At 53.1% G+C, this 17,648-nt stretch overlaps 1 protein-coding gene across 1 annotated transcript; it reads left to right on the forward strand.

Annotated features, from left to right (window-relative positions):
• The first annotated feature begins 12,834 nt into the window (after positions 1 to 12,834).
• On the forward strand, positions 12,835 to 17,210 carry RPL38 (ribosomal protein L38). The gene is made up of 5 exons (XM_082679482.1): positions 12,835 to 12,897; positions 13,108 to 13,141; positions 13,304 to 13,364; positions 16,272 to 16,394; positions 17,138 to 17,210. Exons 2-5 carry the CDS (start codon positions 13,139 to 13,141, stop codon positions 17,161 to 17,163), a joined length of 213 nt encoding a protein of 70 aa, XP_082535608.1. The 5' UTR covers positions 12,835 to 12,897; positions 13,108 to 13,138; the 3' UTR covers positions 17,164 to 17,210.
• Positions 17,211 to 17,648: the final 438 nt, after the last annotated feature.

Below are 17,648 nucleotides of genomic sequence, written 5' to 3' on the forward strand. Positions count from 1 at the left end.
GCTCAGCCGCTCCGCGGCATGTGGGATCTTCCCGGACCGGGGCACGAACCCGTGTCCCCTGCATCGGCAGGCGGACTCTCAACCACTGCGCCACCAGGGAAGCCCCTGACTTCATTTTGATTTTCCTTTCCCAACCTCCACACTATTTATTCACATTCGGGGTCAGATCATCCTGTGTGCTGGGGCCCATCCTGTGCCCTGGAGGGTGTCGAGCAAAGCCCCTGGCCTCCACTCACTAGATGCCAGTGGAAATTCTCCTCCCAGGTTATACCACCCAAAATGTCTCCTGTCACCACCTAATATTCTTGGGGGAGGGGGACAGATCTGCCCACCCCCTCCTCGAGAACCAGTGGGTTAGCTGATAAAGAGAACCACTCGGTGGCCAACAAGAGCAGAGAATAAAGGATTCAGTGTGTCTGCTCAGGGATCCTGGCAGAGACTGGCCTAAATGATACCTGGAGGCAGGGGGATACATTTAGCTCAGCAGATCCCAGCACCTGTCAGCATCTCCCAGGACTAAAAGGGAACCCAGGAACTCGCAGGGGGTCAGCCCCAGAAAGCAAATGTCCCTGAGCGGCCCCAAGCCAAGGACAGGATTCACCTCCTGCTCTGCCACTCAGAGAAACCTTCCGGCCGCTGCGATTGGATTTCAATTAAAGTGATTAGCACCGTTTATTTAGACTCCACAGCTGCCTACAATCTACCGTGCATCACTGTGAGTTTAAAGAAATCAAGGAGGGGCATGGGGGAAAGGGGAGGCAATTCAGCCCAAATTGAAAAAGTCCTCCTGTAATTACAAGATTGGAGAATACCCACTGAGGGGATCAATAATGGGAAATCTAAGTGCCACTGTGTGCTGAGATTACGGTCTTTGAATCGCTCCATCTTGGATTTTAATTTTCTCTCTCATTATCACATCGCCATGAGCAGTGATTGCAGCCACACATCCCAGCTTGAGAGAGGCGGGCGGTGAGGCTGGACCAAAGCAGGGTCAATCCAGACACCCTGGACCCTCTGTATGAAATTTTTATTGCCACATAACAAATTACCCCAAATGTCGTGGCTCAGAGCAAGACACATTTATGATAGTAAAGCTTCCGTGGGTCCGGTGTCTGATCACGGTCTAGCTGGGGCCTCTGCTGGGGTCTCACCAGGCTGCCCTCAAGGTGTGGCTGGGATTGGGGTCTCCTCGGAAGCTCAGGGTCCCCTTGCAAGCACATGTGGTTCATGGCAGAATTCATTCTTCCTGACAGCAGTAGAACTCCTGGCAGCTTGCTTGTTCAAGGTCAGCAGGAAAGGGAGTCTCTGATTTCCAGTCCCTCTCTTAAAGGGCTCACCTGATTAGGTCAGGCCCACCAGGATAATCTCAGTTTTGACGAACTTAAGGTTAACTGTTTTCTGGGTTTTTTTTAAGGTTAACTGTTTAAGGACCTTAATTACATCTGCAAAATCCCCTCACCTTTGCCATATTCTTTGGGCGAGAAGCAAGATACAGGTCCTACCCACACACAAGGGGAGAGAATTTTGAAGGGTGTGGGTCATTGGAGGTCATGTGAGAATCCTGCCCACCACACCCTCCATTGGAGCTCCTCCCCAAATGAACAGAACCAGGCCGTGGGACGGTGTCACAGCCACAGGCCTCCCCTGCCCCAGCCTGATGGACTGTCCCAACAAACAACCCAGCGGCCAGCCATGAACGAGAGCCTTCCCATTTGGGAGAGGAAATGGAGAAAACAGAGATCTGACACAATCTGGTTCCCTGTCCAGTGGTCTTCCTCTGATCTCTGGTCTTCTCTGTGTCCCGAGCCCCAGCCAGGATTCCTGGCTGCCCTGACCTGGGAGCCTTGACCTTCCTTCTTCCCAGGATGCTGAGCACAGGGACAAATGCAAGCAGCTCCTCCAGGCTGGATGAGGACAGGGGCCCAGGATCTGGGAGCCCAGTCGTCATTCTAACAATCCCCCACCCTACTCCTCCTCATGTGCCTCCTCCCTCCTTCCACACCCCACTCAGATGTCACCCTGGGGGAACCTTGGGCAACCCTGCTCAGTGCCAGCTTCCATGATTTACATACATGGCACTGATTTGCACCTTTATTCTTATGTCTGAGTCTCTCTTTCACGATAGCGCATATATTACTTAGGATTAGTTTCAGTGAGCATTGAAACCTAAAATAACAGAAGAAAAGGTTAGAGATTCATTTCTCCCTCCAACGGTAATCTAGATGTTAGCAGCCCAGGGCTAGTCTAGAAGCTCTGTTCTGCAGAGTCCTCAAAAGACTCACTCTTCTTCCATCATGTTGCTTCAAACTGGCTGGATTCCGAGTCTAAAATGGCTGCCCCTGCTCCAGCCATCACCCCCACAGTTCAGCCAATAGGAAGGAGGAAGGGAAGGAGAAGGCGATGCCCCCTCCCTTTACACCATTTCTCCTTACACCCCATTGGCTACAAATTAGTCACATGACCACAGATATCTGCATGGAATGCTGAAACGTGCAGTTTTTATTCTGCAAAGCCCTATATTATGGAAGAATGGGAGGTGGGGGGTAAGGGAATTTCTGGAAGTCTCTGTTCTAACTTCCCCGTCCACCTTGTGCAGTCTAAAGGATGGGATATTTCTTTTATATCCAAATCTTTACCCACTCCTTCAACAGCCTGGCTGTGATTCTATATCCATTGATTGTTTCATTGAACACATTGTTCATGCATTCTTTCCCTCACTCCCCTATCTACTCATTTATTCACTGGTTCATTCACTCGCTCATTCATCTCTCAACAAATTCTCTCCCTATGCCTTGCACAGTGCTGGGCATGTGGTCAGGATTCAGGGTATGGAGAGGATAATACAGACACTGCATTCAAGCTGCTTACAAATTAGTAGGGAGCACAGCCAAGGAAATGAAGCATTTCAGCACCCTGACGTAGGTGCTAAGAGACTGTGCAAAGGTTGCCATGCTGACACCATCTGGGGCTGCACTCAAGATTTCCAAAGGGAGGTGACATCCCGTCTGAGGTTTGGAAAAGCAAACGTTATTAGGGAGCAGACGGGGCCTGCATTCCTGACTACTGGGAACACAGAGCAAAACCATCCCCTGTCCGTGGTGCTGACCCCCAGGCCCAGCCAGGGGCGCACGAAGTGTGGGCAAGCCAGTCCCTGCTCCCCACGTCTCACGCATTCTGGGTGGGCAGGTGGGGCAGCAGTGGCGTGCCACATAGCTACATACTTCATTTTCGTAACGACCTTCCCGTCTCCCCTCTCAGTCTCGCTTGTCAGCCTGTGACCATTAAAATCCTCATTAGCAAATGAGATTTGGATGGACTTATTAGGATGAGGGATGGCCCCGCGGCACAGCTGGCTGTGGGTCAGTCCTCTTCTCCCTCTCTCTTTGGAAACAGTGCACCTCGCATTCTGGGCACCCCTCTCCAGGTCCAATACCAGGCTCCAACAGACTCCCTGGGGATGTTCAGGGGACCAGCTGAAGGGGAGGCCAGGCCACAGCAGACCACAAAGAGCCTAGAGCTGCTGATTCACACGCCCACCCAAAGCACCCAATCAAGGCCAGTTCAGACTGAAGCTCAAACTCCCAAACGTGACATTCGAAGCCCCTCCCAATCCCATCTCCACCCTCCTCTCCCGCCTCCTGTCCTCCCCACGTGGCCCCTGCATCTAGGTGCTGACCTGCTGACCTGATGGGTGGTCTCCTGGAATCGGCTCTACCAGCTCGTGGGAGCCACTTGTTCTGCATTCAAAAGTTGACATCACGTTGGCAACCTGAAATTGACCACGGTGGGAGGATTTACACCATGGGAATCAGCACATGCTACAGAGGACCTATTTATTTATTTATTTGTTTATTTATTTATTTAGGTCAGAAAGCCAGATTTTACACATTTGCCAGCATACCCCCGTTGAAAGGTCCCCGAGCATGTCACCCACTTGCGTATCTGCCCATCTTTGTGTGGGCGGTTCCCTCTGCCAGGCTCTCCCCCCACTCCCTGGGATGCCCCTTCTGTCTCCCTTCTCTGCCCCGGTCATTTGCTGAGGCCCCGGAAGGAGCCCAGCCCCCTCCTCTGTGCACCCAACCTGGACTTTCACCTTGTCTTCTACGCCAGGGATCATTTGTTTCCCAAATGAAAATCAATTCAAAGCAGCTTCAGGAAAAGGTAGAAATATGCAGGAAGGGAAGGGGGAGGTGAACTTCACAGGACCGGGGGCAGAAAGTTTAGCTGCCGTCACAGCCACTAGGAAGATGTCCAACAGCTGCTCTTTCTCTGAAGCCCTAGTCCCTGAATCCTGCTTACATGTACCCATCGTGGCTTCCCCCAAAGAGGTGCCCCTGGGCCCCTGGTTTGCATGAAACCCCAGACCGATCAGCCACATAACAAGCCAGAGTCTCTAAGCTCTGGTCCCGGGCCAGTCCAATCATCTGAGGTCATGGGGCAGGGTCACATCATCACGGCACATGGGGGTCACATGGTCATGGGGCAGGGGGTCACACGGCTGCTGTGTCTTCAGCGGGAGCTGTGAGAGGGGTGGACAGAGCTGAGAAACTGGCCCACCTCACAGCTGGAGGACAAGCTCCATGAGGACAGAAAATGTGTTTATTCATGTCGAGACGCCCAGTCCCAGCATAGAGCAGGGGCTCAATACGTATTTGTAAATTCAAGGAATCACCTCAGCTTGGGTCTTCTCTCAGCAACCTGTGACCCAGTTGGTCACTGGAGAGGGAGGCAAAAGGCTTTGAGTATTTCACCAGGGAAACACTCCATGCCCAAGTAACAAGGCATCCTTGGACTTCCCTGGTGGCACAGTGGTTAACAATCCGCCTGCCAAGGCAGGGGACACAGGTTCGAGCCCTGGTCCGGGAAGATCCCACGTGCCAGGGAGCAGCTAAGCCCGTGCACCACAACTACTGAGCCTGCGCTCTAGAGCCCACGAGCCACAACTACTGAGCCCACGTGCCACAACTACTGAAGCCCACGCGCCTAGAGCCCGTGCTCTGCAACAAGAGAAGCCACCTCAATGAGAAGCCTGCACACCGCAACGAAGAGTAGCCCCCACTCACCGCAACTAGAGAAAGCCTGCGGGCAGCAATGAAAACCCAACGCAGCCAAAAATAAATTAATTAATTAAAAAAAAAAGCCAACTACATCTGTCTTGCTCATTAATAGGAGATCAGCCTGCCCCACAAGGGCTGAGGGGGAAATTCTGAACAGGTAAGAAGGAAGCAGAGTAGGGGAGGGGGGACGTTGACCCAACTGCCCCCTCCCTCCCTGCCACTTTCTATCACTCCCCGACCTGCAGCCCCGGAAGCTAACTCTTTCCAGACGCCACAGGCGAACTCTAGGGGAGGGACGACGGCAGAGCACAGGTAACAGCCCTTGTCACCTCACCAGGTGATCCAGAGAGCAAGTGGAGGGGAGGGTGTGAGGCGGGGAGCAGAGCCAGGCGTTGGAGCTGCAGGCTGTGGGAAGCAGCCCCCCCACCCCCGTGCACACCCGCCTTTCCCGAGACTCAGCCAAGCAGGAGGCTGCTCGGGGCCACTTCTGTCTCCATCCTTCCGTCTCCAAAGATGCTGCGATTTCCGCCACGTGGGAGGGATCCGACTGCTCGCGCGAGCCTTTGGGAAGAGGCGGTGGCAAAGGTTTCTCACCACGGAGACCCCGGCCAGTTCGCGCCTCCCCCTTCACAAGCAGGAAACGCGTCTCCCTGTCCCCCTGGGATGGAGTCTAGATTCGCACAAATTGTTTTTCCCTGCTCGTACACACCAGAGAAGGAAACAGGAAGGACAGGGGAACAGAGTCCCAGTTCCCACCATGAACCCGTGGGGCCGCCGGCCTCCTTCCCCCGAGCTCCGGCTTCCTCCGCGGGACTCTCTCCCTCTCCAAGGGCGCACGTGCTCAGAGGCAGGTAGACGCGCTTCCAGCCGCCGCAGCCTTGAGCGCTCTCCTTAATCTCCTCACCTTGCGAGGCAGTGCAGCACTCCATAGTTGCTTCTGGAAATGCGGTCACCAGTTTAATCGGTAGAACTTGTCCTGGTTGACATAACCTAGTGAAGCAACCCCGAGCCTCCCTGTTTCTCGGGAAGCGCGACCAGTGTGTCGCTGTGCGGGGCGCGCGGCTCCCCTGCGCGTAGGATGTGGGCCGGCCGGAGCGCAGAGCTCGTCTGTGCCTGTTGCCGGCACGTGAGCCTGTAGACGTGGCCGGGGTTCCGGGGATCAGGGAGTGTGGGGTACGCTTGGATGATGGACAGGACGGAAGGGAGCCCTCTGAGCCCTGGGGACTCCTCTGCCTCGGGACCGCGAAGGAGCCAGGCGGTGACACGGCCACATTAGGTCATGAGGCCACCCCGAGGGCTGTTGTCGATGGGCTCCCTGCTCTGTGAATATACGCTGGCTGGCCCCTCCAGGTCGGAGCCTCCAGCCTGCTCCGCGTCCCGCGAAGAAGGAGAGCTGGAGAGAAGGAGGAATGGAGGGAGGAAAGACAATGAGCTGGGGACACTCATCCCAGGTCTCTCCCTGACAGGCTGCAGGAGGGCTGAGCGTGTTCTTGGGGGGAAGGTCTCAGCCCTGGTCAGTGAGGCGGCCCCTCCCCCCAGACAGCTTTGCTGTCCCGGGTCCAGGTGACGCCCCCGGCCACCCCCAGGCCCAAGGGTAGGTCTCCCTCTTGCTTCCGTGTACCTGCTGCTCGCTCCTGCAAGCCCAGTCCCGTGGTTAAAATTATCCTCCAATCAAAGTGGCGGTGATGGGATGAATGGGGAGATTGGGATTGACATGTATACACCAATATGTGTGAATAGATAACTAATAAGAACCTGCTGTATAAAAAATAAATAAAATAAAATTCAAAAAAAAATTATCCTGCAGTCACTCAGTCTTGCTGTGCTGTTTCCGGTCAGGATCTGGGTGGCTTCAGACGGCGGTGGGCGACGGTGTTGGTGGGCAGTGGCTCTCTCCCGGAGCCAGCACCGTCCTGCCCTTGACACCTTGATGGGGGTGGGGGCGACTGGTTTTCTTCTCTGTTGGCCCACCCTGGGCAGGTGGCCCCTTGGGGGAGGGGGAGGGGCACGTGGCTTCCTGCCGGGGCGGGGGGGGGGGGGGACTGGCGGGGGGCAGGCTCTTCACCCTATGCACAGGTCTTTCCCAGCGTTCCTAGGTCTTAAGCCAGGGCCGGCCAGCTCCGGGAAGGACACGTGGGCCATCCAGGCTCCCCCACTCCCTCCAAGGGAGGGGGGATGCAGCCCTGGGGGCCACCGTGAGGGAAGCAGGAGGGCAAAGGCTCTGAGGCACTGGCCTGCGCCCCGACCAAAGGACCCACACGGCCCAGGTTATGAGGTTGTCAATCACTTCATCCTGCTTCCGCACCCCTTCCACCCCTCACACCCCAGTCTAGCCCGACCCCCAAGGCCCCGGCATTAACACCTTTAATAGGGGCTTCCCTGGCGGTCCAGTGGTTAGTACCCTGCACTTCCGTTGCCGTGGGCCCGGGTTCGCTCCCTGGTCGGGGAACGAAGCTCCTGCAGACCCCGCAGCGCGGCAAAAATAAATAAATAAATAATTTAAAACACCATTAATACTAGCGGCCTCTCCACGCTCTCCCCTCCCTCCCTGGGACCCCCACCTGGCAGAGGGGGGTCCAAGACCCGGCACCACTGCTGATGAAGGTCTCCTGTCATTCATACCCAGGATGCTCTCCAAGGCTCATGATTTATGGACTTTAATTTTCCCAGGTCCTCAGTCGTGTCCCCTCTTTCCCTCTGGTCTGTCAGGGCGTTTATCTGCCACCCTTGCAGCCCTTCTCCCCCTTCCCTGTTTTTTAATTTGAAGCATCTATCTGGAGCATCCTGAGATGGGACCGTCTGCAATACTGAATGCATTACACTGCTGACAGCTGTATTGATTTTCTCTCTCCTGCTGCATAATGCAAGATATATACAAGCCGATAGGTTGACCCCTGTCCCTTGCTTTGAAGGGACCGTGCCCTTTTTCTTTCTCTCTCTCATGTCCCCCTCACCCTGGCATACGTTGATATATAGGAGGGGTGTTTGTCCCTTACGCTCAAGATGGATTCTCCTCTGCCCCGATATTATTTTCCTCTCTGCTGGTGGACGCTGTCTAATCCATCCTTTTTACGGTAGCAGGTTGGACACCGTGGAAGCCGTTCACGGTGCAAAAGGGTTGGTGGAAGCAGGGGAGTTGAGGAGGTGGCATCTGTCAAAACTGGCTGTGTCCCCTCTGGGCAAGACCAGGCAGACTTTCCCAGGGGTGCCCTCTGCCGGCCTCACCAAGTCTAGGGCCACCCCAGCCCACCTCCTCTTCTCTGGGTTGTAGTTCTCCAAATCCACTGGCAACTCTTGACTTACATTCAGTTCACAGTCCCAGAGCCAGCTGCTGGGCTAAGCGTTTTCTGTTGTGGTTTCTGCTAAGCAAGGCAGGGAAGTGGCAGACAGTCATGTGGGCTACACCCAATTGGCATAGGGGTCTGAAAGGCTTGGAAGGAGGGATTAATATCCCTCCTCAACAGAGACTGAGGCTCAGAGATGCCAGGAGACTGGTTCAAGTTCTCCCAGCCAGACACAGGACTTGAATCCAAGACTATCTGTCTCCAGGGTCAGTTTTCCATAAATCCTATCACAACGCCTCCTCCAGGAAGACCTCCTGGACTGAGGCCACCTAATCCAATTGCTTCTTTATTCTTGTCCCCCTGGAACATATTTGCTTTGAAGGTTTGCTCTTGCCGGCTGGCTGCTGAGTGTGTTGGGTGGGTTCTCTCTGTTGTGAATCAGCATCATTGTTACTTCCTCCTGGCGGGTTTCCCTGGGCCCAGCCTGTCCCCAGCCCGGATCAATCTCCCACGGTCCCCATCTGGTCCCACAGTGAGAAGCACTTACTGCCTTATCAGTGCCGCTCCTGCTAGTCTGTGATTCTCTGGAGATGGGGACAGAGATGCAGACCGGATTTTATTTCTGCATCTTCACCGCCTGGCCGACAGAAGGAACTCTCTAAAAATGGGTTGAATCCGTTTAATCAGTCAATGGGCCGTCTGGGCGGGTGGGTGTTTGCTCTCTTAGAGGTCCCTTAAAGGCAGGCTCTGCAGGAGCTTTTTCTGCCTTCTCCCCTCCACCTCCCCTCACCCAACCCCCAGCCCCACACAAGGCCTCCCACTGGAAACGGTCCTCCAGCTGCCAAGGAGGAGAACACCATTCCTAAGGTTCAGGGCTTCTGGCCGATGGGGCCGCACGTGCTCCTGGTGACTGACTACCTGGCCACATCCATCTTGCCAGCCAGCCAGAGACCCACAGAGAAGCAGCAGAAAAGGATGCTGAACCTTCGAGCATCCCAGAGCAAGGGCTGGGTACCAGTATGAGCAATGGCCATGGGGTGCAAAGACAGAGGCCTGGGCCCATGAGTACCTGGCCACAGGTGCAGGACAGACGTCATTATAATAAAGAACATCCTCTTGGTTTTGTCTTTCTGGTCCAGTGGCTCTCAACGTGGAGTGATTTTGCCCCCCAGGGACGCGTGGCAATGTCTGGAGATGCGTTTGTCTGTCACAGTTGTGAGGGTCCAGCATCTGGTGGGTAGAGGCCAGGGAGAGCTGAACATCCTACAAGTTTCAGAACACCCCTCCCCCCAAAAAACAGAACGATCCCAAAAGCCAGCAGTGCCGAGTTTGAGAAACCCTGTTCCAGCCCGACCAGCCATGCCTTGTGGCTTTTAGCTCAGCAGCTGGGAGAATATCGAACCTGCATCCCTCGGGAGCACCTGAGATTCTCCTGGACTCCTTGGGGGCTGGAGGAGGGAAGAAACCTACGTTCCTTTAGTCCTCTTGGGTCCCCCCAAAAAGCACCAGCCTCCGTGCCCGCACCCTGCCTCCTTCCCTCCCTCATCAACCTTTTCCCAAGTCAGCAGATTCAAAATAACCCCCTTCCAAGATGGTTTAAAAGACAGCCCTGCCGCCAGACAAAGGCGTGGGCCTCTTGGGGGCCTCTTGGAAATTTTATAAGGTGGTAGATATGAGAGCACCCCGTCAGGTATGAAATACCATACAAATATTACCTCTAATTATGTAAGTGCTCTCAGCCAGGGGTTTTAGGATGCAAGGCAGAAAGGGGCCAGAATCTTCGCTTTCCATTTCCAGTCACGACCTCAGCGCCCTCGTGTGGCCACTGATGGAAACTACACCCAGGGCCGGGCGGGGATTTTCAGACCCGAGGCGGGGCAGGCAGGATGGCTCTGACTCTGGCTTTTCTCGTTGTCCCATTTGGGCTTCACAGCAGCACCCGAGGGAGGAGAGAGAGAGGTAGTATGACCTCCCCCGGAAAACCCCTGGAGCCAGCCATGGGTTTTTGCAGGATGACGCCTGCCGTGGACAAGCCCAGCCCTGCAGAGCAGCATAAAGTGGGAAAGGCAATTCGGGGAGCCGCTCCTCTCCCGCTGCCTCCTGGCTCTTATAGAAACCTTGAGCTCCCCCACTGGCACCCCCAGGAGGTTGGTCTCTGTGTTTTGTTACTAGACATCTATGTTCTCTTCTTATGCAGTTCAAGAGGCAAACATCTGTCTCTGGAATCACTGCCAAAAGGAAGGTGCAGCCCCCCTCCCTGTCCCTGTCCTGTAGGTCCCAGTGGGGAGAAGCAGCAGGCATTCACTCAACAAATATTTTTGTGGACCTATTATGTGCCAGGCACTGCTTCGTCCGAATTAATCACTTCCTCCCTCCCTCCCTCCCTCTCTTCATCCCTTCGTTCATTCATCCAACCATCCCTCCATCAATCTATCCACCCTTCATATGGTGAGTGATCTCGGATGCTGCGAACATCTCGAGGATCCTGCATGTCAGCACTGAGCACCTCTGTATATGCATGAGCAGTGCATTTTGGGAGTTATCAACAGAATGCAGAACGTCGACCTCACCTCTATAAAAAAGTCGGTGCAAACGTATGGGAAGTTTAACATTGCCGCACAGCCTATGGAAAGGCAGGTGGGAGTAACTGCTGCATGAGTGACGGGTGACAGGAGGCAGAGGTGCAGGGTCCTGCCCAGAGGAGAGGGCGGAGCTGAGCGCTGAGGATAAACAGGACTTAGGGTCAGAGGGGAGGGCACAGGCCGATGCCTGGGGTCAGGAAGTGCCCTTAAGACACCGGTTGGCTGGGCTGAAAAGGTCGTTGCTTTTGGCGGTGCAGTGGGGGAGAAAAGACCAGAAAGGCATCAGCCTGAGATGGAGGGGGGCTGTCAGGTCAGGCTGGGGGATTTGAGAGTGTCTTTCTCAGGTCAGAGCTGAGGCATCCTGACCTTCAGATAATCTCACATTAAGGCCCTACCAATTAACTTTTCTCTTTGTTAACACCCAGAAGCATCTGTAGTCACAGAAACATAGTTTGCCTTCTTTTAAAAGGCTGTCTAGCACCATTAGAGGATTTCGTGATCTCCCAGGGGCAAGGACTGTGGGTTTATCCTTCCCTGTATCTCCAGCATCTCTAGGAAAATGCTCAGCCTGGGCTTGTCTAATGGGAGGGAAGCGGGGGGGGGGGGGGGGGGGCGGGGGGGAGTGGGTTCAAAGCGAAGTTCATGGTAAAGGACTCTTTTCTCTTCAGGTGAGCTGCTCTGTAATAATGCGCACAGGGCAATTACATTCTGTTGTGCAGTTATTAAATTGGGGAGGAAACAAATATAATAAAATGTAGACATTTGTAAGGAGGTTAAAAATAAAGTGGAGGATGAAAATTAAATCGATAACCTCAGGTTTCCCGGAGCCTGCCTGAAAAGACGTTCTGGAAGAGCTGAGGGTAAATTTGTGCTGAGAAAATAATACCAGGGATGGGGTGAAGGCTGCGAGGAACCAAAGGCGCAAAGGGAATGCTGCCTTCCCAGAGCTGCCAGCCCGTTTCAGGTGGGCAGCCTAGTGAGGAGGTGGTCAAGAGTCTGGGAGCGTGGTTCCGAGTCCCGACTTCACCTCTCCCAGCAACTGACACGCCTTCATTCTCTGCGGGTAAGACTGGAGTAAACGACCGGAGCCACCCGTCACAAGCATGCCCGAGGATCACAGAGGCCCTATGGGTAAAGTGCTTAGTACAGGAGATGCCCGGTGTGAGTGTTCCATAAAACGTTAGCTATTCCAAGTTTGGTTTTTTGGGGGGGGGGGGGGGTTTTGCGGTACGCGGGCCTCACTGTTGCGGCCTCTCCCGTTGCGGAGCACAGGCTCCGGACGCGCAGGCCCAGCGGCCCTGGCTCACGGGCCCAGCCGCTTTGCGGCATGTGGGATCTTCCCGGACCGGGGCACGAACCCGCGTCCCCTGCATCGGCAGGCGGACTCTCAACCACTGCGCCACCAGGGAAGCCCCTATTCCAAGTTTTAACTTGCTTTTATGGTACCAGTTCTTAAAGGAATTGGAAGCAGCCAGTGGAAAAGCTCCGTTCAATAAAAAGAGGCGAGCAAGAGGGCCCTGCCCATGACAGATTAGATGTCCGTGGCAAAGGAGACCAGAAGGAAAAGGGAGGAACCCCTAGAAAGAGGTTATAAAATGTACGTAGGAGGGTCCCTCCATTTAAAAGAAAAAAAATTCTCTGCGTAGATGCCCAATACACAGGTCTAATGAAAGTAGTAGATAGTAAGTCCTAACACAGGTCTTCAAACCGGATCTGAAATAAAACCTAGCAAAGCCAAGGTGGGGTTTGGACCGGAGGATAGAGGAGGTAGGGAGTGGTGGAGGGAAGCGTCCCATTGCTTTCGGGGAGCCGCGCTGTTAATCCAGGAAGAGACGCAGCGATGCGAAAGGCGAACGCCTGTGTTATTCTTGACCCGTTGCGGACACCGTACCCAGCTTCCTCTGGGGGAGGGTTTAACTGCCCGGAAACGGAAGTCTCTTTCTTTTCCGTTCTCCTCGCTTCTGGCTGCTCACGGTGAGTGTTTTTCGGGCCCTACGTTGGGAGTGGGGGTTAATCCGTGGTAATCCATGGCCGGGTGACGTCTGAGGACCCAGGGCCTGGATCAGAGGTGCGGGGGGAGGAGGATAGAGTGCGATGGGGCCGGTATTTCGGGGGTGCGGGGAGGGGAAGCGGGGTAGCCGCTGGTCCCCGCATCCCATGGTCACTGACGCTTGTTTCCCGCAGGTTCTGCCTGTGCTCTCCGCGCCTCGTCGCCATGGTGAGTACGACCCCTGCCTGGGGCCTTTCCGGGGTTGGGGGGCGAGGGGCGAGGGCAGGGGCGCCTGTGCGAGGGTCTTCCGAGCCCCGAGAGGGGCTGGTGGGCCCGACCATCCTAGAAAAGCGTGTCTCTGCAGTTGCTTCTTTTTGCTTTGTGTTGCAGCCTCGCAAAATTGAGGAAATTAAGGACTTTCTGCTCACAGCCAGGCGAAAGGACGCCAAATGTAAGTGAGGGTCTAGACGAGCGAGTGGAAAGGGTCGCGTTGGCGCGGAGCCGCTCCTGCACGGCCGCTGGGCCGGGCGGCTGCTTAAGCCTGTGCGTGCTGTCGGGAAGCAGTGGTTTTAGCAGGTCTCGCGTAAGAAAAGCTGGTTGGCTAGTGTGTTCTCTTCCTTAGCTAGCTGTGAACGTTTAAGAAACGTCCTAAGGTGTTTTGTTCGTGTGTGTCCTCCTGTGTGTGGTAGGTGCTCAGAACGGAACCTTTACTGGGTGAAAATCTGGAAACGCGCGTTTCGTAAACCCCGACTTAGTGCTGCATGTTAGGCTCTGGGCTGAGCACAGGCCCTGCTCACAAGGAACTAAGTCATTTCCCTTCTACGTGTGTTAGCGTCCTAGCCTGTAAACGAAGGGAAAAGTAATTGATGGCATCAGAAACATAAAACAGCGAGTTTTTGGTGGACATGTGCCAGCCCCAGCTGCCAGCGTGTTCTCTCTACACTGGGAGGGAATTCTGCTGGTGTGCCTGTGTTGTAGTTGAAGGAGGTGTGGGGAGCTTGTGCTCTATACTAGATCTTGAACTGCCTTAATGCGGAGTCATCTTTCTTGTGCTGCTCCTTATAGCTTTCTTTCCTTCCCAGATTTGTGCTAAAGAGAAAATCGGATAACACGTGAAGGTGGAGTATTCTCGGGCTGACTTACTTTAAGGTGGGCTGAGGTGCCAGCCGTCTCTGATGCCCTGTGTCACTGGTAGAGTGAAGCAGTGGCGTGCAGGAGAGCCTTTGAGGGAGTTCACGGGGCTTCAGGGAGAGTCATGTCTGTGTCCCCTTTACCTGAAACAGGTTGTTGCCTTTGATCCCCTGGTGCTGTGTGAACTGGTGACCACCTGTGAGAACAAGTAGCATCTGGTGGGAATGTCTGTCCTGACGGGTGGTGGGGACCCCGGGTGACAGTGCGCTTGTGTTTTTGTATGTACTGTGGTGCACAAAGGAAATGTATCAGGTCAGCCTTAGTCCGGGCCACGGAATTTGCTGTCACTGCCTGGGCAGATCCTAGCTCTACCAGCAGGTAGCTGTCCTTAGCAAGGTAAACACAATCCCACTGTTTTCTTTCTGTTGAAGAGGGGGTGATGACATCTGTCTCCTAGTATTGGTGCAAGGATCAGATCAGATGATCTCTTGGAGACGTCAGCACGTTGAGCAAGTGACACCAAATCCATCAGATGGCTTTGCATTTTAATTCTGTTGGGGAGCTTGAGTTTAGACAGTGACCTGTGAGAGTAGGGGTCACGTTCCCCTGGATGTGATAGGGTGCTCAGTGAGTGTTTTGTGAATACACTTTTGAATATTTCTTTATAGTTTTAATTGTAAAATATAAAATTTTTTGGTGTGCAGTTTACTGGCTTTGAGTATGTTCACACTGTCGTGCAACCATCCTTTTCCAGAAATTTTCATCTTGCAAAACTGAAACTCTGTAACCCATTAAACAGTAGGTCTCCATTCTCCCTCCAAGCCCTGGCCACCACCATTCTACTTCGTCTCTATCAGTTTGGCTCTTCTCGGTGTATGTCGTGTAAGTGGATCCTCTGGTATTGGTCCTTTCATGACTGGCTTGCTTCATTTGGCATGAGATCTTCAGAATTCATCCGCGTTGGAGAATTTGTCAGGATTTCCTCCTTAAGACTAAATGGTCCATTGTGTGCACACGCCACATTTTGTTTCTCCGTATCCGTCCATGGACATTTGGGTGGTTTCTGCCTTTGGCTGTTGTGAATAATGTTGCTGTGAACGTTGTACAAACATCTCTTGTTGCTGCTGTCTGTGCTTTTGAGTATATTCCTGTAAGTAGAATTGCTGCATCACATGATGTTGAATAAACACTTTTAAGCGATGCGTCTGCCTTATCTTGTGAGGGTTCAGTTAGTTTATAGATGTACAGCAGCTGCTAGGGACGACGCAGTATACTTAGCTTTGGGAGGAATGTTAAGATAGCAAAATAGGTTGGTTTGAGTAAATATCCATGTGCCTGATTTATTAAGACATGAGCCAAGGCAGCCCGTGCCTTCGGCAGGACCACAGAGCTTCTGCTTCCTGTGACACGTCCCACCCCTTGAGCAGTTTATTGGCAGAGATGGAGCTGTGGGTTGTGAGTGCAAGTTACCTGTGCTGTAGAAGTCGGAACGGGGAACTTGACAGGTGCCTGACATGAGTAACCTGGGAAGCGGGTGTCTTCCTGCCGCCAGAATAGGTGGCGGCCTCATGAAGGTGCATCGACGCTTGCACATAACCACGCTGTTTGCTACATTTCAAACCTTGCGCTGTTGAACTTCGAGCACACTTGGGGCTCTTTGTGGTCTGAGCTGTGTTCCCGAGATGGAATTTTAAAGCAATAAAGAGCCCAGGACATGTGTTCTGCTCGCATTTGAGGAAAAGCTTCAGCACATGCTCATTATGTCGGGGGGCGGACCTGAAGGAAGAGCCTTAGCATCACCCCCGATGGCATCTCATATGCAGTTATTTCTGGAAGGGTGGTGGAAAGCTCTTGATCTCAGCAGATAATCCATCTCCTTACTTTATGAACTACTTTCATCCCTTAAAAAATAATAATAATGAGATGGACACAGGATGGTCTAGGATGTGTTCAGTGTACCAGATACTACCTGTGTTTTAAATATAAACATTAAGCTCCAGGTTCTTGAGTAGTAATGTAAGGGAAATGAAGATTTCTGACATTATTTTTAAATACTGAGCTCAGAGGAGGGCGGGGGCATCTTGTTTTCTGTTTCAACAGAGGGACAGTGGAGGGAGGCAAGCACAGCTGTCACACGTGCCACGTCCTGCAGACCTACAAAGCCGGTGGACTGTGCGCCCTCTCTTTTCTGTGATACAGTTTAATTGTTAATTCTGGTCTCTGATAGCGGTCAAGATCAAGAAAAATAAGGATAATGTGAAGTTTAAGGTTCGATGTAGCAGGTACCTTTACACCTTGGTCATCACAGACAAAGAGAAGGCGGAGAAGCTGAAGCAGTCCCTGCCCCCAGGTGAGTGAGGCGGGAACCCCGGCGGGGGGGAGCAGCCCGGAGTGTGGGGGTCCCTGTGTCACCACCTTGTTTCTTCACTTGTCCCCAGAATGAGGAAAGTCCATTCTGTACTTTGTCTAAGTATCTGCTCTTGCTGTGGCTGTAGTGCAGGGAATATGTGTGGTTCTCAGAGGTTAGATCCCATAGCAGAAATCGCTTCCGTGGCCACAGGAAAGTTTGTTTCGGCCCCTTCAGTGCTTTCCTAATGCAGCAGCATAACGGCCGATGCTCATTCTGTCACTCACCTCATCCTCACCGCGGCCCTACAAGGTAGGTAGGTGCTGATATATTGATGACCCCCATGTTTATAGGCTGAGGGACTTATTAAATACAACAGGCCATGAGCGTAGGTTAGTTAAGCATAGGGGCCTGTCCTGGTGGTGGAAGGCTCAAAAGGGCATCTGGGAGGAAACTGCCCCAGGAGCCCAGAGGGGGTTCCAAAGGCTGCTGCTTCACAGTGAGAAGTCAGCCAGCACCACTTGCCCTTGTAAGACTAACTGGAACGTCTTTAGAAAGGCTGAGAGAGGGAACGTTTTTATCATCAAACGCTAACTGTTATGTTTTAAGCGAAACCGTCCTGGTGGGCTTAATTTCTGAGCTTTGCGAACCCTCTGTAGCTTAAGTGCAAAATCCAGACAAGCAGTAGCTCAGATAAAATGAATAATCTTCTGAGTGGCTTACTTCTGGTGTCTCTTTTCCTCTAGGTTTGGCAGTGAAGGAGCTGAAATGAATCACGCACAGATTTGAACTGTATTAAAAAATTTGTAATTCTCAAAATGGCCTTTTTCTTTGAGGATGGGGGGTGTGGGTGTTACTTGGAATGGCTTCTGGTGGGAATAGGTTGGGGGTCCTGGTTGCTACCTTGTTGCATCCCTAATCTTGGGCTGTGATCCCAGTGGACAAATAAAGCCATCTTTTTTTTTTTTCTTAAGCCTAAGTTTGAAAATAAGTAGATGGAAATAGGCAGTTAAAAGAGCCAATTATTGGTGGAAGTGAAGCCAGTCTGCACTCGTGGGATGTAAAAGTCATTTAGGTAAAATGAGCTCCCTTGTCATGAAAATGATAGTTAAAAGGAGGAGTTGATCAGCCTTCTTGGAAACGGCAGTAAATGAAGCCGTCTCTTCCTCAGGAGGTGGTGGCGCTTTTGTGTCTGCCATGTTGAAATGTTTCTTGATGCGGAGGTGGATGTGTGATTCCCTCCCCTCCCTCGACTAA

This window comes from Grampus griseus, assembly GCF_964374135.1.
Source record: "Grampus griseus genome assembly, chromosome: 20".
NCBI lineage: Eukaryota > Metazoa > Chordata > Mammalia > Artiodactyla > Delphinidae > Grampus > Grampus griseus.